Below are 22,934 nucleotides of genomic sequence, written 5' to 3'. Positions count from 1 at the left end.
ACAACTTATTGTGTAATTGTAATTGAAGAGCGAGATATGTTGTGCTATTGGCTGGTGGTATACATATTTTTATTTTTTCAAGCACAGCATCTTAGTAACACCATTACAGACAAACAGAGCTGCGCTAAGTTTTCTGTTCAGGCTTCATTACTGATTAAAGATTCTATGACCATGGATACATAATAAATATAGCTATTATGAATTTGTCATAACAAATAAGCACGCAGACATACTAGTACATTGCATTGATTCTTCTGTCGCAGAGATAGTGTCTGGGAAATTATGCCTGCGTATTATTAATGTGATCCCCGTGTTCTCGCCATTGCGCTTTGACATGCTGCCACAGACTCAAACGTTATATATTTTTAGGACTTTTAATTTAACTAGTTTGATGCTGTAAATTTTCTTGCTATTTTATCTTACAGCAAGTACACTCTTTGCAAGGAAGTTAAATGGAAAGTACAAGTTTCAGTCATTAGTGCCAACCGCTGTCTATCAGCACATGAAGATGCATAAGCGGATTTTAGGTCATCTCTCCTCTGTTTACTGTGTAACATTTGATCGGACAGGTAGAAGGATATTTACAGTAAGTCAATGGTGGTTTGATTAACTTTTTACGTTTATATAGTCAACTCTTCAGTTTGCAGTACTGAAATGTATTTTCTTTTATTCTAAGTTGAGTTGCCTTCTAGTAGTGCCTAGTACCTAGCTGACCTGCTTTGCATAAGGCAGCACTGTGTAGAGAAAGTGCTGCATCTCCGGTCTTATTTTGATGTTTAAAAAAACCCCAAACTTATTGTTCTAGGGCTCTGATGACTGCCTAGTAAAAATATGGGCAACTGATGATGGTCGTCTTCTTGCCACATTAAGAGGACATGCTGCAGAAATATCGGACATGGCTGTGAATTACGAAAACACAATGATTGCTGCTGGCAGCTGTGACAAGATGATCCGAATCTGGTGTTTAAGGACATGCGCACCACTGGCCATTTTACAGGGTCACAGTGCATCCATCACATCACTACAGGTAATGGATTACTTCTAATGTAAGTCATGGCATCCTTATAGGTTATAACCAAAACTTAGTACAACTCTCTCAGGTCAGCATAGGATAGAGGGGGGGGGGGGTATAAGGTTTAGGCCGCCTGTCCATGGCTGCTGCAGGGAAGGAGCAGGGAGCACTACAAGGTCTCCGTGATGAGCCTACATTAATGATGGGCGCACCGCGGAGAATCGCGGCATGTGGAAAGTCGCTATGGTTCTCTGCTCGTGAGCAGTCGGCTGCTCTTTCCATAGTTCTATAGAAAGCGTGTTATGCGAGCTCCGGATCTCGCTATGACACCTCACCTGTTGACAGCCCGCCTTATGTAGCAGACTACGGGTAAAAGGGGTCAGTTGTAACAATTGTTGTTTTAATTCTCATTTTTTCCCCCCAATGTTGCAGTTCTCACCTTTGTGCAGTGGGGCTAAGAGATACCTCTCTTCAACTGGAGCAGATGGAACAATTTGCTTCTGGCTATGGGATGCAGGGACTCTAAAGTTTAAGTAAGTATTCTGTGTTACTCTCTTGGGCTGTTTTATGTGCTGCAGATGACTAAGCATTTAATTGCTCCCTGCTATATTGAGAGATTGCTGTACACAGCCACCAGTATGATAATACTGTGACATCTACAGCTAGGGTGTATTCATATTATGAATTCTAGCAAAAAAACATTCTATGTTGTGCTTGTCGAAAAGCTTTCAAAGTTTTAAGATTCCAGTTACTGTTTTTGGTGAACAGATGACACTTACTGAGTAAGTCTTCATAAATATTCTTTCTTCTTCTAGCCCTCGACCTACGAAGTACACAGAGCGTCCTCGTCCTGGTGTTCAGATGATTTGCTCCTCATTTAGCTCTGGTAAAGACAAAACTGAACTATGAAACCCTTTTTTCCTTTCAGTAAATACCTTATATTTGCAATTATTGTTATTGTATACTGCAATACAAAAGCATTGTAGTATGTAGTTCAAGTGATTTCAAGTTCCCCAGAAGGAATAAACTAAAAATGCTAATAAAAACTCAATAACCTTTTTACTGCAATAAATAAATATAAATTCAAAAACCTCACTTCCCATTTTCCATAAGAAAATAAAGTTGGTAAAAGATTGGTATTGCTGTGTTCATAAAAGTTCGAACTATTGAAATGCAGCCCTATTTAGGCCACCTGCAGACAGCTGGGTCGGATCCTGCTGTGAGAATTCTCGCAGCGGGATGCGGACCCGTGCCCCGGCAGAGACCTGCGGCTCACCTGCTCCCGGCGTCTCCTCTGATGTGCCAGCTACCACCCAACCAGCGCATGCGCAGAGCGGAGCTGGCTCGTCTCTACTGACATTTATGTGCGGGCCTCTGCAAGACCCACACAGAAATAGAACATGCCGCGATTTGTTTTTGCATGTGTTTTCACACGGACAAATCGCGGCTTTGTGCATAGGATTGCGTGCATGCATGCAATCCTTTGGCAGCGGGCACGGGCGGAAATTCTGCGGGAAATCTCGCCGTGGAATTTCCGCCTGTGTGCAGGGGACCTTACCCGCACAAATGTGTGTCTTTAAAAAAAAACTAAAACACAAGCTGTGCCAGAATTGCAGATTTTCCTGGTCTGCCTCCTCCAAAAAATTTGAACAAAAACTAATCACAAATCTGTGCTTACCTCAAAACTAGTAAAAACTACAGCTCTCTTAAAAAAAAAAAACAAAAAAAAAACTCTCAGCATATAGCAAAGGAGTGTGTGTATATATCCATGCAAAGCATCCATAGCTGCCAATTAGTGAGTAGGATGGCATGCATGACTACTGAGCCCAGAATAAGTAGAGGCTTAAATGGGTAAAAAGTACATAATACTGGAACTTTTTTCTAACAAAACTGTCTATCACCTTACCTGTCCCTTCTTTGTAGTATGCTACTCTATCTGGGTGAAGGAGCTACAATTTGTGCATCCCTACTGTAGTGAGGGCCAAATGTATGTTGTAAGGTAGTGGGTTATGTAGGAGTTGGAACCTTCATTTTTATTGCTACAGTGAAGCTCTGATCAGTAGTGCAAAGAGGAGGGAGGAGTACTGCAAATTGTTTGAGATTCCACATTGCAGCATCTTTCTCAGAAGATTAGAGGAGGAAGCACAAGTTGTGCCATCCCACTTTGTAATTAAGAGGGCTGTTGGTGAATTTACTTGCCACCCACCTAATTAAGGACATCTGATAAAAATGTAATTCATGGTATACCTGTCCAATGTGCTTTTTTTGTATCAACAATTTCCTTCAAAGTTTTCTTTAAAGCTTGCCTGAAGTTTTACTAATGAGCTTTTGTAGTAATTAGCGCACTGCTTCAAATATATAAAGTACAATTACATTTTTACAAATGTGGCATAAACCTGTATAGATCCAGCCTGCTAACCCACATTACTTCTCGAAAAACGGAAAGTACCAACCTTTTTTATATTAATTCCTGCGTGCTTGAAATCAAATATTTCACTTATGTTTTAGTTCTTCTTTCTGTGTTCTGCTTTTAGGTGGGATGTTTCTTGCAACTGGGAGTACTGACCATATCATTAGGGTTTACTATTTTGGTTCGGGTCAGCCAGAAAAGTTATCCGAACTTGAATTTCACACAGTGAGTATTTGTAGCTTGACACCTAGGAGCATCTATAATTCTGTATGAAAACGGATTCCAGTTCTGTAGCTTTCTGCACTTTTCTTTCAGCTTCCGCATTACATTATCTGCACTCTTAACAACACTTTTGTGTCCTGCAGCTAATAGGGCAGATTTATGCCAACTATCACAAAATACCTTCTTTCTTGCCCATAGTAACCAGTGAAACTTTCATTTTCAAGAGCAAAATAATTAGTCTTATCAGTGATTGAGAGCTATTCCTGTAAACTGTTCTATACAAATAGCTGTCAGTCTCTGATAGGACCACCAACTGGATCTCTAAACTCGGTGGGCAGAGATTAAAAAATAAAATACAAGTAATCCTGAATCTTTCCCTACAAAACTAAATATCAAAGTGCTCAGCAACTCTTACTCTATAATATAGTACATGCAGTTTGGACAGAGTGTTAAAGCTGATGGGTGTCCTTTTAAAATAAGGTTTTTGTTTTCTCAAAGTAGTAAAATACTAACTACATTTAAACTTTTAAATGTAAACTTTTTTTTTTGTGTGTCTAGGATAAAGTGGACAGCATTCAGTTTTCAAATAACAGTAGTCGGTAAGTAGTATACATGTGCAACTATTCAGTAAGTTTGTAGGACATAAAATGTGAATTTACAAACGACATCAATATTTTAAATCTGTAATTAGAACAATTATAACTCCTGGTCACCATACTAATCACTATACTTATATTCATCTTGGGTTGGCATCACTTTTGTGTTGTAGTTCCCTTTTATAATGCAAGCTATGAGGCCGTATCTGATTCATTGTATGGCAGTTACCACCAGTGTCCAGCTTGCCCCAATTGACTTACAATAGAGTTCTGTTTTGACTGAGAAAATGCTGCATGCAGCGCTATTCTTCCCTGAGTGATCCTACAATCTTTTTATATGTATTTTTTTGTTTTGTTTTGTTATAGATTTGTAAGTGGAAGCCGTGATGGGACTGCTCGTATTTGGCAATTTAAGAAAAGGGAGTGGAGAAGCATTTTACTAGACATGGCAACTCGACCATCGAGGTACGTCTGAGTGATTTTGGTTTTGAAATGCCATATATACTCGGGTATAAGCTGACCCGATTATAACCCAAGGTACCTAATTTTACCTCAAAAAACTGGGAAAACTAGGTGCCTTGAGTATAAGCCTAGCTAGATTAGGTTAAAAAAAGCCGCAATATTCACCTCTCAGACGGCATCTGTGTCCCCGGCGCAAAGTCTCCCCCGCAGTGCTGCAAGCTGCTCTGTAATTCTCCCCCCGCTGTCCTCTCTCTGCTCGGCTTGGAATTCCCCCGCTGTCAGCAAATAAGTGCTGTGATTGGATTGAGCGCCAGCCAATCACAGCCGGCGCTTGATGAACCAGTCACAGCCATTCAGTGATATCATTCACTGAATGGCTGTGAATGATCAAGTGCCGGCTGTGATTGGCTGGCGCTGGATCCAATCACAGCACTTACTTGCTGACGGTGGGGGAATTCAAAGCTGAGCAGAGAGATGACAGCGGGAAGAATTACAGAAAACCTTGCCGCACCGCCGGGGAGACCATTGCGTCGGGGACACAAACGCCGTTTTGGAGGGGAGTATTGCAGTTTTTTTTTTTTTTTACCTAGTACCTCACTTGAGTAGAAGCCGAGGGGTCTTTTTCAGCATAAAAAATGTGCTGAAAAAGTTGGCTCATACTCTAGTATATATGGTAAGTCTTTCATTTTGGAGGTAGATCAGAAAGTTACCACTATAGTATATTGGCTTTCTGAAGGTACAGTCTGTTGAGGTAGATAAAATTTGAAATGCTTGCCTCTTCTCCCATTTTCTCTTCTGAAACAGTACTCAAGGAGTAGAAGACAAGATCACAAAGCTGAAAGTGACTATGGTGGCGTGGGATCGTCATGACACTTTTGTAATCACTGCAGTCAATAATATGACTTTAAAAGTTTGGAACTCGTTCACTGGACAACTCATCCATATCCTTATGGTAACAAGTTGAACTTATAAAGTATAAAATTTCACAGTTCTTCCAAAAAAGCCACAATAAAAAATGTTTTTGTTTTTTTTTCTTTTCTTTTCTTTTTATTAATGCCATTTAAATGTAATGTCAAGCATCCTTTCTAAACTTTAAAAATGTCTTATCTTTTTGTTGCCGTAGAGCTTGTGCAAATCCTTTTCATGGTTTGCTGTGCTACTGACATACTGACAAAGCTACTGTGTGCTTTCATACCTATTAGCGAAGAGCCTGCACTTTCTGTTCTAGTCCTCTTTATCAGCATGGTATTAGGCCTTATGTCCACTTGCACGCACTGATTCCATGCTGAATCCCGCAGTGGAATCCGTGCGTGCCTGCGACCATGGAGAGGTCAAATGCATTTTCTTACCCTTTCCGGACGCTATATGGTTCACCTCTGTACAGGCCGGATCTTCTTTCTTCTGGCCGGTGGATGTGCTCAGCACGCCGGCAGCGTATCCGCGGCACAGCACAAAAACAGCTGTGGCTATGCTGCGGATATGGACGACTTCCATAGGCTTCAATGGAAGCTGTGGGAGCTGTCCGTGCGGCACATCCACAGGAAAATGGAGCATCCTGCGATTTCTTTCCATGCGTGCGACCCGCACGTCGGGAAGAAATCCCATCTGCATGCTTTTAGCTGCCCTACGGATGCTAATGCATCCCTATAGGCAGCAAAACGCACGGATCTCCCGTATGGATTTCATAAATACAATCCGCACGTAGACATTGGGCCTTAGCATTATTGCCAGGTAGGAAGTGTTAAAACGTAAAGCAAGCTGTATTACAGAGGGAAGAGAGCACCCACTGCAGTGTGTGCAGGGGATTGGGAACATCAGTGTATGTGTTAGAACGTGGAGAGGAGAGGAAAAGTGCTTTTTGAGAAGGAGACAGCACTGCAGGGGTGTAGCTGTGCTATGACTGGGAAATGCAATACATGCCAACAAGTATTAAACAAGTTGCAAAATTTCAAGAGGTTAAAGGGCATTTTTATTTCTCCATGTCATTGGGGAACACAGCTTAAGACTGTGGGTATAGCTACTGCCACTAGGAAGCAGACATTAATAAAAAAAAAAAAATTGCTCCTCCTATTTGCTATACTCCTGCAAGGTACCAAGCTAATCACTTTTGGCATCTGTAGGAGACCTGCAGACCTGCTTGTCACTGATCTTCCATCACTTGTGCTCAGGGAATACAGAGCTGATAGGATTCTCTAAGCTATCCCGCTGAGGAGGGGCGAGTAGAGTGGAGTTAACCATTCTGTTGCCTGCGCTGCCCTCAAAAGGGAGACATATCTAAGCCTTAACCCTTTGCAATCCAATTTTGGATTCAGGGTTTCCTAGGGGGCTTTCTCTTCCTGCCATTATACAACGGCACCATCTGCTGGCTAGAGCCAGTACTGCAGTATGGGGCATGCTGGAGAGGCCTCCGACAACAGAGCGGCCAGTAATATTACAGTAAGAATACCCTTCTGGACGTATTCCGACATCGGAGCTGTACAGCCTTCAATCAGAATGTCTTTAGACGTCAGACAGTGGATTGGAAAGGGTTAACTTAAACACGAGCACTCAGCCATAGTGACCCCTTTCCTCGGAGCACTGCCTACCTTTTTAAAGACAGGCAAGCACAGGGGCTTTACACTGCTCGACCTATAGAGCTATTTTCTACTCAGAAGGTTAAATATTGTTTGCAAAGTGAGTATCCTATCGTTATCCATAGGGGGAGAGGATCACTATCGCAGGGCTGTCCCTGTCCCCAGCTGGCAATTATATGTTTAAATTTGGGGGAACTTCTGTTATAGCTGTCTGGAATGTCGGCCATTGCCACAAATTGAACCACTCAGTTTCATGCATAGCTAGGCCGCCCCACCCCCCTCACCCAAATTGGGGACAGGGTCACATCCGTGTCCTCCATTCACAGGGCTTTGTTCTCCTCTCCCCCTATGACTGCCTAAGGTGTCTTCCTTCTAGCCTTTCATTGGCTCGCACTGAGATTTGTGGTACCTCCTGTGAGACTGCATACCAAAATGCTTCACTCCTCATAGAGGTATTCATACTATCCAGCAGTGATTTATTGGTCCATCCCTCCCCAGACCAGCTATAGACCAGGTAAGCTCAGCCTGGGGGGCTAGATCCCTTTTCTATTACCTCTCCTGCAGTACCCCCTGCATTAGGGCCTATATGGAAGTATTCTAACTACTGTCCACTGCCTTTTGACACACCGTCTGACTCCAGCGGGCCAGCTTGAGCCACATATTTTGTGTTCCATGTGCGTAGTTATAGACTTTCTGTCATAACTAAATTCCATCATGGAATTTGCTGTAAGACTGACTGCAGGCACCCCTCCTGCCTAACTTCCATTGCCTACCAAACCAGAATGGTACGCTCCCTGTCACGGGTGGTTTCGGACTTTACTAAGGCGTCTGCCGCCATATAGACAGACTGGACCATACCACCCTCAACCGTCCCCAAACATGTCTGATGGAGACTCCTCCTCTATGCCATGACCTCTCTTGTGGTAGACCACAGAAGCGGATAGGCCTTCTCGCTCAAGGCAATCATCTAGGTTCCCTACTTCATCCCGTACAGCCACTCACGAGTCTAGCTCAGAACCCTTCAGAGAAACTGTTTTATATTGTCTGCCTTAATATCCAACTTTGCTGCTCCTACTGCTTGTATTCAAACTGGTTAGCTTGGTGCCTGCAAGAAGGGTATAGATTGGAGGAGGAGCTTACAATTTTTCTGCTTATTGTGTGCCTCCTAGTGGCAGTTGCTATACCCACAGTCTTCAGCTGTGTCCCCCAATGAACGAGATGATTTAGTTTAGTTTTTCAGCTGACAGTGACTTTTAGCACTCCCCATCATCAATGAGGTGTGCTATATGCCGAAAAACAGAACGGGCTCCGCTTGAAAATCACGGTGCTGGTAAGCGCTGCGATCAAGTGCCTGTCTGAGAGGCTTCATGGAAACAAAAGGAGCGTTATACTGCGATTACTGTGGCGCTGAAAACGCTGCAGTGATCGTGGAAAAAAGCGACACTGAGGGAGGTGCAAGGGATTATTATGAAAATAATCAAAGGGATATGACAGATTTTATTTTCTTTCTTGCCAAGGGAGGCCTAAAAAATTTGTAGTAAAGCTCCTTTCAATCACATGTATTTTTTATATTTCTAAATATGTTTGTTTGGATTATGGTGGTGATGCAGCTTCTGCTCTTAGTTTATTCCTCATAGAAAAGCCATAAAAAGACAGACAAAATCTGTTGAATGAAATATTAGCTATGCTGCTTAATGCTTTTTCTTCAGACTAACAGAACATCAAACTCCACAACAGTAAGAACGCCTTCACTCATTGTATATGCTGAGGAACTTCCACAACACAATTTGCTATGGAAAATCTGTAGCATTTACAGTTCATGCGAAATAGATGTAAAAAATCTCCGTAAGGATCACAAGATTGTTGCCTGGAATTTGCAATGTATTTGAAATACACTGGATTCTAAAACTTTTTAAAATGCAATGGTTGAAATCTGTGACAAATCCTTACCACTGTGGAAAGTCGGCAGCAAAATATGCACCATGTGAAGGCACCCTAAATGTTGTAAACCGCAAATAGATTTGTTTTGTTCTTGATTTCCTTTTTACTTAATATAGCAGTTTGTTTGCAGGGTCATGAGGATGAAGTTTTTGTGTTGGAGTCTCATCCATTTGATCCACGAGTATTGTTTTCGGCAGGCCATGATGGAAATGTCATAGTCTGGGATCTAGCTCGCGGGGTCAAGATTCGGTCTTACTTCAACATGGTAAGCCAATATGAGCTTTACTGCCTCTATAGTTTTAGGCTAGAATACTTTTCAGAGCGTTTACAGATAGTGATATTATGGCTCTGCTTTTCAGTGTTTTTTTTTTTTTGTTTTTTTTTTCCTTTGCTTTTACACAGCTGAAATTTTGTGAGTGTTTCTGCTATCTAATACATGCATTTTATTTTATGCCTGTATCCCACAAATCCAAAGTCTGTAATTGAGGCAAATAACAGCTAATATCTTTTAAGTAAACTATTTACATTCACGGTCGTTTTCAAAACAGAACGGATCCTCTTTTATTGACAGTCCACATGGGTATGTTCAGATATATAGAGATGGCTATATAGCTGAAGCTTTCCATTATCCACACATTTCAAGCATGATGTCAAGTCACACCCAGCCTTGTATAAGCAGCTCTTTAGCATGAATAATGTATATATCGAAATATATATACATATACAAATCATGATGTTTCCAGGACTTGGCTATTGATAACCTATGCTAATGATAGGTCATCAATAGTAGAGTGTCCGCTGCTTGGCATCCCTGCCAATAGGCTGTTTGCCCTGCCCTCTGTCTGTGCAGAGAGAAGCAGATACCGGTAGAATTCTCCACACTGCAGTGGTCTAGGTTGGCATTGTGAGTAACTCATTAGGTAAACCCTGCAATACTTTTTCATTAATCATACCATTCAAATAGTATTGCATCAAAAACCTCTCTCTCCGACATCCACTAGAATAATGAAACGGCACAGGGATTCAAGCTCTAGGTGCGCACGTGTCTTAAAGGCGCTTGACCCAAAGCTTCAGATATAGCAGATTCTTCTATGCTGATTCTATGCAAAGGGTCAGAGGGTAATTCCCTCCTCACTTGTTAGTAATCTTCAGACAAATAGGTGTTGCAATACATCTGTCTGAATTTATTACAATTGTATCATTTTTCCAACAACTGCAATGCATCACTTTCAGGCTTTGAAATTTTTCTTTTTTGTACCTCAAGGAATAGATAGAATATATAGATTTTTTTTACTTCCTCTCTCCCCAATGATGTAGTCTTGTAGTTGCTTCTACTTTTCCCCGTTTTTCTTTCCCTAAAAAGGATTTCTATTTTTGAACTGTTTTTTAGACTGCAATACCATGTAACCTGATTTCACAGTATTAGACAAACGTTCACTTGATTTGTCCACGGGACATGGTTTTTTCTCTGTATTTCCTCTATCCATGTATACACTCTGCCAGGTCCGCTGTCAGTGTGGACAGAACTGAAAGCAGATAGCTGTGTCCATACTGCAGAGGCTTGGTATGGTATTGCAGGCACTGCTCTCTGAGCATTGCGGACCAGATACGCTCATACATGACAATGGTATTCCTTAATGTTAGTAACTTCCTTCTGCAGGATAATGCACCCTGCACTCAACTTTTAAATATTCATCCAATCATTCCTGCTAAGTTTTTGCATAGTTTTGACTTGGCCTCCACATTCCCAAGAACCTAATTTGTTAGCGTATTTATGGGATGTGCTGGGAAACCCAGTCAGATCCATGGAGACCCCGTGTAACACCTTACAGGACTTAAAGATTCTGATGCTCATGTTTGGTGCCAGATACCACAGGACACCATTAGAGGTCTTTTGCAGTTCATAATTTGACAGGTCATTACTGTTTTAGTGGTGTGAAGGTGACTGGTTGGTGGGTACCTAAGGCCCCCTGCACACGGGCGGAAATTCTGCAGTGGGATTTCCCGCAGAATTTGCGCCTGTGGAACCTGCCATAGGATTGCATTAAAAAACGCAATCCTAGGCAGACGACCGCGATTTGTCCACATGAAATCTCACGTGGAAAACAAATCGCGGCATGCTCTATTTCTGTGTGGGTCTCACAGAGGCCCGCACAGAAATGTCTCTCCCGGCGCGGCTCTGCTCTGCGCATGGGCCGGCACATCAGAGCTGGAGCCGCGGGAGAGGTGACCGCCACACTGGTCCCTGCAGGAGTTCGGGTCGGGTCCCGCTGCGAGAATTCTTGCAGTGGGATCCGACCCGGACGTCTGCAGACTGCCTAAAGGAGTTCTGTAGCTTTATTTATTCTATTTATTTATTTTTTTTTAATTTTTACCTGCAAGTTGCTTATGGGTGAAAATAACGAATGCTTCAGTGGTGGATACTCTTCCCCAAACGGACCCTGGACCTCTGCTACAAGTCCAGATGCTGCAACTGACAAGGGATGCCAGTCTCCTTAGTTGGAGAGTTTCTTTCAGAACCTGCCTTTCAGGACTTATTTTCCACTCTAGCCCTCTCTCCTGTTCAGTGCCCTGAAATTTTGGGCCTGCCTTTTCTCCCTCTAATCCACCTTCCAACAGGTCTTCCTATCAGGGGTCATAGACAAATGCTTGCCTACCCAAACCATGAATGTGCGTGTTGTGACTTGTTACATCACAGCTATGTTAAAGACTATCAGTATACCAAGGTCTCGTCAATTCACATTCCAGGAGTGCATAAATTGTGTAACCATCTTTCTCTGCTAAAACGGATATACCAAGGAGAGTGAGCTCTTCATTCTGAGATATTCCAAGACCGAAGTGGGGTCTCCCAGACCTGGACACTTCATGGTGTCCAGAGTCAATCATAAACTGCTCGTGTTTGTATTCTGGACTCTAGATGGCTCTAGCGATAAGTGCACTGGTCATCTTGTGAAACCAGTCTACATTTTCCACAGATTTTCCCACTTCTTCAAAAATATCAAGGCAGAAGACGTTAGTGATTCTCTTTGCTCCAGATTGGCCCATTTAAGCCTGCTGCATCAACTTGGTCTTTGATTGAAAGGTTGTTCTGCAGGTACACCACCGCTCCATTCACATGGTGGACTTTGGATGTGACGCTCTCATGATCGCAGGTGGACCCATTGGTCCGACCCCTGTAGATTCATCACTTATGAACTATCCTCTGGATAGGTGATGTTTTTGTTTTTTTTCCCCTCCTTTGTGGTGCGATCTGGTTCATCATGCCCTGCAGACATTTCTATTTGAGGCCCTGGATGGCATCTCCCTTAGCTTCCTTTTTTGAAAGGTAGTCATTTTGGTGGTTGTCCCTTCCATTTAAGTGCATCTCTGAGCTTGCGTAGCTGCACACGAGGAGGATTAGCTGTGGATTTTCCGCAGCAAAACCTGCAGTTGTTACATGCAGATTTTGTGTAATTTGCCACGAACGTCACCCTATGCATTCCACAGGTGAATAAATAGTGAATTACCATGAATGGAGATATACAAGATGGGTACCATTTTAGACGCACAAAACTGAAAGAAAATGTTCAAAATAGGAAAAAGTGGCATGTATGAACTATGCATGTCTACAAGCACGTATCTTGTAGTTGAAAGACAAAAAATATCTGTGATTCAGAGACTGGTCAACACTTTATTCCAGTGTTGCATAGACTAAATAAAGCACAGAAGGTTGACCTTTCTTTTTAAGATGTGCAACTGTGCCCATCTTTTTGCTCCTTTTGTAGTATCACGCCATGGGAGCTGCACACAGACTTCTCCCCCCCTACACAACCAGAAAGAAACATTTCTTTCTGTTACCTGATTTCTAATAAGTGCAGCAGCTGTTATCCTTGGCTTTATTATGGTACTGAGAATTATTGTAAACTCTTAGTCACAGCAATTCTTTTAAAATCATGAATTACATGCATTGAATGGCCTCTTAATTAGAGACACCTGTCCTTTCAAGACTGTAGCTTTCTTTAATGTAAATGAGTATTCACATGGATCAGATTAGTTGTGAATCCACATCCACATTATAATAAAGTCCTATTTACACGGGACACTGTCGGGCAAACAATGCCTGACGCTCGTCCCCGCTTGTGCATTCTTCTGTGCTGTTGCACAGGAGTGATTATCATTGCTTCACAGCAGGGTGGCTGGCGGAGATTTCTCTCCTCATGCTCCCCCGCCCCTCTCCATTCACATAACACAGCTGCTGTTCACTACTGAATGGCTACTGTTTACACTGAACGATCAGCGTTCATTGTTTAGGCTGCATAAAATCCAGAACGATGATCGTTCAGTATAAACAGCAGCTGTTTAGTGCTGAGTGGCTGCTGCTTACAGTGAATGGAGAGGGGTGGGGGAGAGCGATAAGAGAAATCTCCAGCTGCCTGGCCCGCCTGCTGGCCGCTTTGTCAAGAGACCCAGCGATACTCTCCTGTGCAACAGCACGGGGAGTGACGACACACAGGAATGAGTGTCGGGCATCGTTTGCCCAACATTCGTCCTGTGTAAATGGGGCTTAAGAAATGCAAGTGATCTGAGCAGCCTAGGAGGCATGGTCATTAGTGCTAGACTCTTCGGGGCCAGTATGTCTGACCCTGTGCAGAGGCATGCACAGTCAAACAAATTGCAGCAGGGTAAAACGCTGATGCTCTAATGTGCCCCAAAAAGCACACCTGGTTATTCCTTATGGATGGGCTATAACAGCAGATGAGCAGTTTGCGTGCCATTGCTGCCCCAGGTCTCCCCCACACAGGCGTTTGCAGAATCGCAGTGTTTTTCAACGCTGCATTTAATGCAGATTCCGCTGAAAGCTCAGTCAAGGCTGCCGATTAAAGAAAAAAAATCAATACTCAGCTGGGGAAGTCGCTGTCCCCTGCGCCGCTGTCGAGACCTTGTGAAGCCGTCTGATTGCTGTGATTGGCTGAGCGCTGCTGAGTGACAACGGGCTGAGCCAATCGGAGCCAGCGCTGGATGCGTCCATTCACAGCCATTCAATGAATGGTTGTGGTTGGATGCATCCAGCGCTGGTTGTGATTGGCTGAGCGGGCTGTCACTCAGCAGCACTCAGCCAATCAGAGCAATCTCTCGAGAGAAAACGTTTCCCTGCTGGCTGAAAAGTCCTGAGAGCGCTGCCGGGGACAGCGACATCACCTGTAAGGTGAGGTATTGGGTTTGTTTTTTTTTGACTCAGGTAGTGTAGCTAGGGCATCTAGCGCTGCCAAAATTGTGGTACCAAGTTGTGCCGCGTTTTCGGCAGCGCTAAAACCACTTCCCATTCATTTCAATGGGCAACACAAAGCTGTAAACGGCCAAAAATAGGACATGTAACACTGTGAAAGCGCAGCATTGAAGACACTGCGTTTTCAGCCTTTTGTGAGCAGCCCCATTGAAATGAATGGGAGAGTTGTACAGCGTTTAGCGCAGCACTGAGAAAGCAGCGCTAAACACTGTACAAAAATGCCTGTGTGAGGGAGGCCTAAGAGAAACAGACGAGACTCCAATGGGTGAAAGATTGCCACATTTTTGAACAGTGTGAAAATCTTGCCTGGTCAGATGAGTCCAGATACTGATGGGAGGGTCAGTGTTTGGCACAATCATGCAGTGATGAACCTTTCCTCTCAGCTGCTCACATGTCAGTACTTTCATCTAATTTAGTGGAGTTTATAGTGATAAATTGCCGTATTTCTGAAGATCAAAGGAAGTCCATGGTGCTGCTAGACTGGTGTCTCTAAAGTGGCCATTCAGCGTATGTCTTAGCAGTGAAAGGGTTATAGGAGGAAGGCAGGTTACCACTACATCTATTTCTTTGCCCAGCTAAATAATGGCTCTGTATGGTAAAAAAAAAATATATTTCACCTCATTCTTATGTAGTCAATTCTTAGTAAAAGAAGTTCTGACTATTACTTTGTACATTTGGGGATGTGCAGTAGGTGATATATAAATTTTCTTTTGAGATGCCTTTTACTGGGCATTTTATACACAGAAGACTTATTTGTGATGGGAGTCCTTTTTACCTAATGTCTGAAAAATAAATAAGTAGTTTTTCTTCTAGCATCTGTAGGTATACAGTACTCTGAATTTAAATAGATATTTGCTGTATTTCCACTTTTTTGGGGTATTTGTGAGATTGTGTGTTTAACTATCTTACAGATTGAAGGACAAGGGCATGGAGCAGTATTTGACTGTAAGTGCTCCCCTGATGGACAACACTTTGCGTGTACAGACTCTCATGGTCATCTGTTAATTTTTGGCTTTGGATCCAGCAGCAAATATGACAAGGTACAGTGTGTTTATTAACAAAAAAACTTGACCAATGATTTTCTAGCAGTTAATAATTTTTCAAAAACTAGGATTTTGTAGTCCAAGCTCAGGGAAAGTGGTTTCTTGTGAGTGTTGTGTACTTGTTTGTTGCTGATTATTGACATTACATCTTCAACAATAAACCAGCATACAGTGCCTTGCAAAACTATTCACCGCCTTATTGTTCTTGTTCTGTTGCATTACGACCTGAATTAGAATGGAGTTGAGGTATTTGTACTAATTTATTTCCACCTGCTGATCACTATAAAGGTGGAATTGTTCTTTTTCAGTGACACAATTAAGTGAGGAAAAAACCTGTAATGTACTTAAGTATTCACACCCTGAAAGTCAATATCTTGTGAAGCTGCCTTCTGTTGCCATTACCAAAGAGACTTTTATCTGTATGTCTCTGTTATATGCTGATTCAAAACTGATTCAACGCCGTCAAGTTACATGGGTTGTGTTGGTGTACAGCAGTCTTCATGCCATGCCACATACTCAATTAGAGGTCTAGGTCTTTGAGTAGACAATTTAAGACACCTCAGTGTTTCCCCTCACACCCCTTCAATGTATGCTTAATCATTGTCCTGCTTGAAAGTGAACCTCCATCGCAGTTTCCAATTTCTGGTAAACTGAAATCGTTTTTTCTCAAACATTGCCCTGTATTTACTGCAAACCACCAGTTTTCCAGTTCCTGCAGATAAAGCGCAACCCACAGCATGATGCTGCCACCATCATACTTCACTGTGGAAATGGTGTTTTTGGGTTTGTACCACGCACCTTCCCATGATGGCAACAAAGTTCAGTTTTAGTCTCCTCTGACCAAATCCTTTTCTATGTGTTTGGGGGGGGGGGGGGGGGGTCCTGCCACATGCTGTTCAGTGAATTCCCAACATTTTTTCCATGTTTTTCTTTAATTCCTTTTTTTCCCCTGGCAACTTCCATAAATCCCCAAAGTGTGCAGTGTACAACTTATAGTAGTCCTATACACCGATATTTCCATCTCCGCTGTGGATCTTTGCCGCTTCTTCAGAGTTGTTTGCGACTTTGCTGAGTCGATGATTGATGCCCTCCTTGCCCAGTCTGCGAGTTTTGGTGGGTGGCCTTCTCTTGTCAGGGTTGTAGTTGTGCCATATACTTCCCATGGTGTTTAATGCTACATTTATTTAAATGGTGCTTCGTGGAATGTTCAGACTTTGAGATGGGTTTTTATGGCTCTACCCAAATCTATGCTGCTCCAGAACTTTGTATCTGATCTGTTTGGAGAGCTCATTGGTCTTCATGTTTATTGCTTAGAGGTTTCGCAGATTTGGGCCTTTCCGAGCAGGTGATGCTGTGATTGCACACAGAGGGACTGTTTTCAACTAACTGCTGGTTCCACCAACCATGCTGCTTATCAGGGTCTAGTTAAACTGCGATCAGCTGTTAAACTTGGTTTAAGGAAAAAGTAATGTACCAACACTTTTTGTTCTAAGATTTGCAATACCAAGTTCACTTGATCTGTAATCAAACGTTGAACCTAGAAGAAATGTATCGCACACGATGATTGGTGACTGTAGTCTTCCGGTAATCTCAGCATTCATAGCGATCATAAAAACATGTCTGCTATCAGCAGAAAACGTAGGTGTAATTTCACCACCCAGAAAAAGCCCATCTTGGATTTCGGCTGCTAAACTTAAAGGGGTTGTCCTGCGCAAGCAAGTGGGGTTATACACTTCTGTATGGCCATATTAATGCACTTTGTAATATACATCGTGCATTAAATATTGGCCATACAGAAGTTATACACTTAGCCCCTCCGGTGTTGGCGTCCCCGTCTCCATAGCGCCGACTGAAGCCCTCTTCTGCCTGGATTAGATGCGCTTGCGCAGTCTGCCTCTCTGTCCCGTTGAATGGGGCCGCTCCGGCTTGCTCACGCTGGAGAGCTGGTCTGCGCATGCGCAGAAGACCTGTGCGGCCCAAGCCAGCCGGAGTGGCCCCATTCAACAGAACGGAAGAGGAGACTGCGCAAGCGCGTCTAATCCAGGGAGAAGAAGGCTTCGGTCGGCGCCATGGAGACGGGGACGCCAACACCGGAGGGGGTAAGTGTATAACTTCTGTATGGCTCATGTTTAATGCACGATGTATATTACAAAGTGCATTAATATGGCCATACAGAAGTGCTTAACACCGCTTGCTTGCGCGGGACAACCCCTTTAAGTTCAACTAGTTTGATCTGTCAAAATTGGGGCGTCAAATTGAACCTAGATTTGAAACAAGATCACAGGCTAAACCATATTAGTGCAACGATCTCTGATCGAAATTTTGGTGCAGTGGGCCCTAAATATGTAAGTTTGAAAGTAAATTTGTTGACCAGACTTTAGGGATGTCACAACAAGCGGGCTGAACACATAAGTACTACCAACATTTCAACTTATTCAATCCACTGTAACATATTTGACTGTTTTTTCAGGTCCATTACATAAAATCTAAATTAAAATCAATTTAATTCCAGGTTGTAATGCAACAAAACATGCATTCATTGTAGATTTATTTAAAGAGATTTTTTTTTTCATTCTATTCAATCCAGCCGCCGTAAATATTTTGTTTTTCAGATAGCCGATCAAATGTTCTTTCACAGTGATTATCGGCCTCTTATTCGTGATCTAAACAATTATGTTCTGGATGAACAAACACAGCAGGCGCCGCACCTTATGCCACCACCATTTTTGGTGGATGTTGATGGTAATCCTCATCCAGCCAGATACCAACGCCTTGTTCCTGGTCGTGAAAATTGCAGGGATGAGCAACTCATCCCTCAGATGGGCGTAACTTCATCTGGTATGTTAAAAAGCAAAGCCTTATATGCTAAAATTTGCAATAAATGTGCTTTAAAAGCTTTTGTAACAGTACTGTACCAACATATAATAAACTTTATGTACTCTACCAGAATTCCTTATCTCTTTTATGTAATAGCTGAATAGTATGATGCTGTATGCAGAGTATAGTTTTCAGTTTTCTGGCAAATATGTAGCTCTCACATAGGCTCACAATGCAGTAATGTTAACACCCGTAAGGCACTTTTTATGTAGGTTTATGTGGGCAGTTGTATTTTTCAATAGCCTGATTTTGGGGATACATATAATTGATTGATTTTCTCAGGGGGAATGGAAAAAGCGTGCCACGATTGTGGTTTAGATTTTAAGTTTTGTGCTGTTCGCTGTGCAACATAACTGCTCTTTAACATGGGGCGACTGTTCGGGGGCTGAAGTGCCTGACAGCTGTCCCAACAATAATCACTCCTATGGTCATCGCTCATTCACAGTAAACAGGCAGTTCGTAGATGGTCTGCCTCTTTACACAGGCAGATGCAGCGGCAGACCCACAATGATTTTATGGTCTGCAAGAAAGTTACAATTAGGGATTTATCGCTGATGATTCTTTCACTGCATGCGCTTACATTGCACACTTATCATCCAAATCAGTCAATCTAATGAGTGGTTTGCACAATAATTGTGCCATCCCATTCAATCTCCTCTAGGGACATCTGCTCCAAAGGTGAAATATCGTATTATGACTCTTCCTTAGATGAGGAACTGTCTTTGAAAGTCTCCGCTATGGTAGACTCATACAGGCAGTAAAAAAAGCTGTGTGCAAGATAACTATTTCTCTACCACCAGAGACTCCTCCTTCTGACTTAGATGTTCTTATAAAACATTACCCACGCATTCGGAATTTAAGCAGGTTGTGACCAAAGAGTGGTTTACTCCGGATTAACATTTCCTCTTGTCTAAGCGCTTGGACCTTATATAGCCTTTCCCTGAAGAATTGGTTAAAAAGTGGGCCTCTTCACCATTGGCAGATGCCTCAGTGTCTCGCCTGTTCAAAAACTCTCCCCTGCTCCTGAGAGATCAGCCCTTCGACTGCTCTTCGGCTCATCCTGGATCAGTTGGCCACATTTGTATTGGCAAAATTGCAACAAGGAGTACTTTCTAGTGCCCTACAGCTGTCTTTTCAGTTCTCCCAGGTGGGGAAATTCAGCTGTGAGGCCTCCCTGGATGCCATTAGGCTACAAGCCTGCTTGTCTGCACTTGCCGACGCAATCTGCTGCACGTTTGTGGTTAAATGTTGGTTCCACTGACCTCACTTCAAAAAAGTCTTACAGGACTTCCCTTTATAGGAACTCGCCTCTTCGGCAACCACATAGACTAAATAATTTCTGAGGTAACAAGTGGATAAATTTTTTTTCCTTCAACTTCTGCAATACAGGTCCTTTTGTCAGTACACTGCTAAAAAGAAAAAGCCTGCCTTTTTTTCTTTTGTTGCTCCAGCCCTTGGCCATCGTAATCACTCCAGTCTGTTCAGGACTGCAAAAAGCACCCATTGACTGCGCCCTTCCTGATGCCCTCGTCCTCAAGCAGCCAAGCCCCTCTGCAAAGTCCTCAGCATGAAGAGTGGTCTCCACCCAGTCAGCCAGGGTGGGTGGGGGCTGCCTTCTACTCAGATGTGTGGTTTGCTCACATCCAGGATTCCTGGGTGTAGTAGATGCTCTCTTCAGGATATGTGATAGATTTTATTCTATCCCTCCAGAGCAGTTTTTTGCTTCTTCCCCACCGTCCGATCTGTCCAGACTCTCGCATTATCTTCGAGCCATTCAGGACCTACTTGACCAAGGAGTCATCGTCTCCATTCTTTCTCACGAACGTTTTACCAGATTTTACAACCTGTTCGTGGTCCTAGATCAGAAGCTCCTCAACCGCTATGTCAAGGTGTGTCACTTTTGTATGGAATCCATCCAGGCGGTGATTGCTTCTATGGAGCAAGGCGAATGTCTCTGCCTATCTCTGCATTCCCATTTTGCCAATTCCACCAGTGCTTTCTTCCTGTTGCAGTCCAGTGGAATAATTTCCAATTCGTCATCCTGCCATTCTGTCTAGCAACAGACCCCCTCAAGTGTTCATCAAAGTCCTATCAGCTGCCAGGGAATAGTGGTGATTGATCCCTTATCTGGATGACATTCTGATCAAGGCTCTGTCCCTCAAGGCCAGCATGGAAAGCCTCAAGATAGCGTTGGATACTCTTGATTGGATCATCAGTCGTTCAAAGTCCAAACGTCACTGCAGCTCATCTTTATGGTCCTGCCCTTCAATACGGTTCAGGCAAAGGTACAACTTCCCAGACACTATCTTGGTCTTCTCCAGCAACGTGTTTGTCTTCTACGGTCACAAACTCCCGCATCTCTCAGCCGAGGTATCCAGGTACTGGGGCTTGTGGAAGCTGCGTTTGAGACCGTACCATAATCGCAGTTTCACACTCGCCAACTTAAACGCCCCATCCTAGTTTGCTGGAACTGATTCTGTGAGTTCCTGTATCTGCCCTTTATCTTCTCTGTTGATCCATCATTCTCTCTTATGCTGGCTGACATCTCTCCCCCTCCTCTGGAAGGTGATAACCACATATGCCAGCCTTCCAGGCTGAGGGAAAATCCGAGACAATCTGACAGTACAGAAATAGTGGCCCAACTCTGAATCATCCCTCCATATTAACATGCTGGAACTTGAAGCCATCTGCCTATGCCTGGCCCAGATTCTGATTGGTCATCCAATCCATGTTTAGACCTACAACACGACGGCCGTGTTTGCATACACTACGATTGACGGAGTGGCTGTTGAATTTGCAGTCTTTAAAGCGCAGGTATTCGCAGACCCTGTTTGCATAAACTATGCTCGGGGCCCATGAACCACCTTCCTCTCGCATTTACCATAGGGTGTGGAAGTCCTTCTGCAGGTTTGCAAGCAACATCTGCAGCCTATGCATTTTTCCTTTTCCCAGAATCCTTTCCTTCAATCAGGCATGGATATGGGCTTGAGCCTGAGCTTGTTAAAGGGGTGACGTTTCTGTACTGTTGATCATTTTTCAACACCTCTCTCCCACAACCTCTCTTCAGCCTATCAGGGTGCCCCCAAGGGAGAAAATAGTTCCTGGAGAATCCTAAAATCACTGCTCTGAGTGCCCCTTTCCTGTGCTCCCATTGGTTCCTGTGCTTCCCAGGGCTAAAACCTATCCTCAGTTCCTGTTTTCCTCTGGTCTTGATCCTCTTTCCTCCTAATCTCATCATCCTGTCTCTTCTTAGCTAGGAACTGTGGTGGTACTTCTCACAGCAGCAAGCACTGGGGCCAACAGCACATGATGGGGTAAGCTGTGCCCCTTCTGCAGCAACCATAGCAGCAAGAGGATTGGACCCCAGCACCATGTCTGACCCAGGGCAGAATGCTCCAGACAAGCTGCAGCTAAAGTCATGCATTTTGTTTTGTTCTTGCTGTCAAACCAAATTTTCATTCGGGCAGTCTGAACCCGCTCTGGGTTAATTGCCTCTCATCAAGGCAGGTTGAACTGCGGTGAATGAAACTCTACAGGTGAAGACATCCAAGACGTTCCCATAATGTCTTTCCTTCCTATAAGGAAATTGAAGTCGTTCTGACGAGGGAATGGAATCTCTCCGACAAAGCATTTCACTAAACTGAAGTGCTTAGATATTATGCACCTATTTCTGGAGGAATCCATAAAGAAAAATTGGCGCCATCTCCGTTGGTAGATCCTCCAGTTACAGGCTTAGGAAAACGCACCAATCTGCCTATGGCGGACACCTCTTCCTTTTTGCGGATGCTCACAATAAGAAACTGGAATCACTGCCAAAACCTCTTTTGAGGCAGTAGGTTCGGTCCTATGACCTCTTTGCTTCTATCTGGGTCAGCAGGGCTACTTCTGAGTAGGCGACTTTCCCGTTTCCAAGATATCTCTGTTTTCCCACATCTCCAACGCCTGGGGTCGGGAGATCATCTCTTTAGGATTTGCCATAGAATTTGTCAACCGCCTTCTGGACCGTTATTTTAGGTCCAGACTGCCAACATCTCCTTCACGAATCCATGATTTGGATCAGTCGATAAGCCAACTACTTGCCCAGGCTTTTTTATTCAAACCTTTTTAGTTGTTTTCAAGAAGGATTGGTCCATCTGCCCCGTTCTAGACTTGAAGAGACTGAATCAATATGTGAAAGTCCAGCATTTCCGCATGGAGTCCCTAAAGTCAGTTACCGCACCATACCGTAGTAGAGGCATACTGCGCAAAAAGGCAGAGATCCTCCCTTCTCCTTTACTGCACATTCGACTTGGGCTGTGTTCGCCTCTCGGGGAGTGCGCAACAGTGCTTCCACCCTTCAGATCTGCACAGCAGCCATGTGGACCTCTTTTCACACCTTCTTACAAGGTTCACACTTTTGCATCCTCTGATGCCTCTCTTGGTCAGCGCATTTTGCAGGTGGCCATATAACTGATTGCATGTAGTCGTACATATTACTCACCCTGTAGGACTGCTCTAGAGTTTTGTACTTAAGATAAAATCTTTTTCTTGTC

The 22,934-nt window shown here is 43.4% G+C and overlaps 1 protein-coding gene across 2 annotated transcripts in view; it reads left to right on the top strand.

Moving 5' to 3' along the window:
• The window catches only part of PHIP (pleckstrin homology domain interacting protein), a 108,645-nt gene that overhangs the window by 33,072 nt on the left and 52,639 nt on the right, over nucleotides 1–22,934 (top strand). For both annotated transcript variants that reach the window (XM_066604870.1, XM_066604862.1), the window contains exons 7-17: nucleotides 426–586; nucleotides 806–1,027; nucleotides 1,445–1,545; nucleotides 1,828–1,898; nucleotides 3,547–3,647; nucleotides 4,203–4,243; nucleotides 4,607–4,705; nucleotides 5,507–5,654; nucleotides 9,347–9,481; nucleotides 15,394–15,522; nucleotides 18,138–18,363. In XM_066604870.1, coding sequence (XP_066460967.1) covers nucleotides 426–586; nucleotides 806–1,027; nucleotides 1,445–1,545; nucleotides 1,828–1,898; nucleotides 3,547–3,647; nucleotides 4,203–4,243; nucleotides 4,607–4,705; nucleotides 5,507–5,654; nucleotides 9,347–9,481; nucleotides 15,394–15,522; nucleotides 18,138–18,363 — 1,434 coding nt within the window. The remainder of the gene's footprint in view (nucleotides 1–425; nucleotides 587–805; nucleotides 1,028–1,444; nucleotides 1,546–1,827; nucleotides 1,899–3,546; nucleotides 3,648–4,202; nucleotides 4,244–4,606; nucleotides 4,706–5,506; nucleotides 5,655–9,346; nucleotides 9,482–15,393; nucleotides 15,523–18,137; nucleotides 18,364–22,934) is intronic.

The sequence above is a fragment of the Eleutherodactylus coqui genome, chromosome 1 (assembly GCF_035609145.1).
Source record: "Eleutherodactylus coqui strain aEleCoq1 chromosome 1, aEleCoq1.hap1, whole genome shotgun sequence".
Classification (NCBI taxonomy): domain Eukaryota; kingdom Metazoa; phylum Chordata; class Amphibia; order Anura; family Eleutherodactylidae; genus Eleutherodactylus; species Eleutherodactylus coqui.
This window is presented reverse-complemented; position numbering and strand designations above follow the sequence as displayed.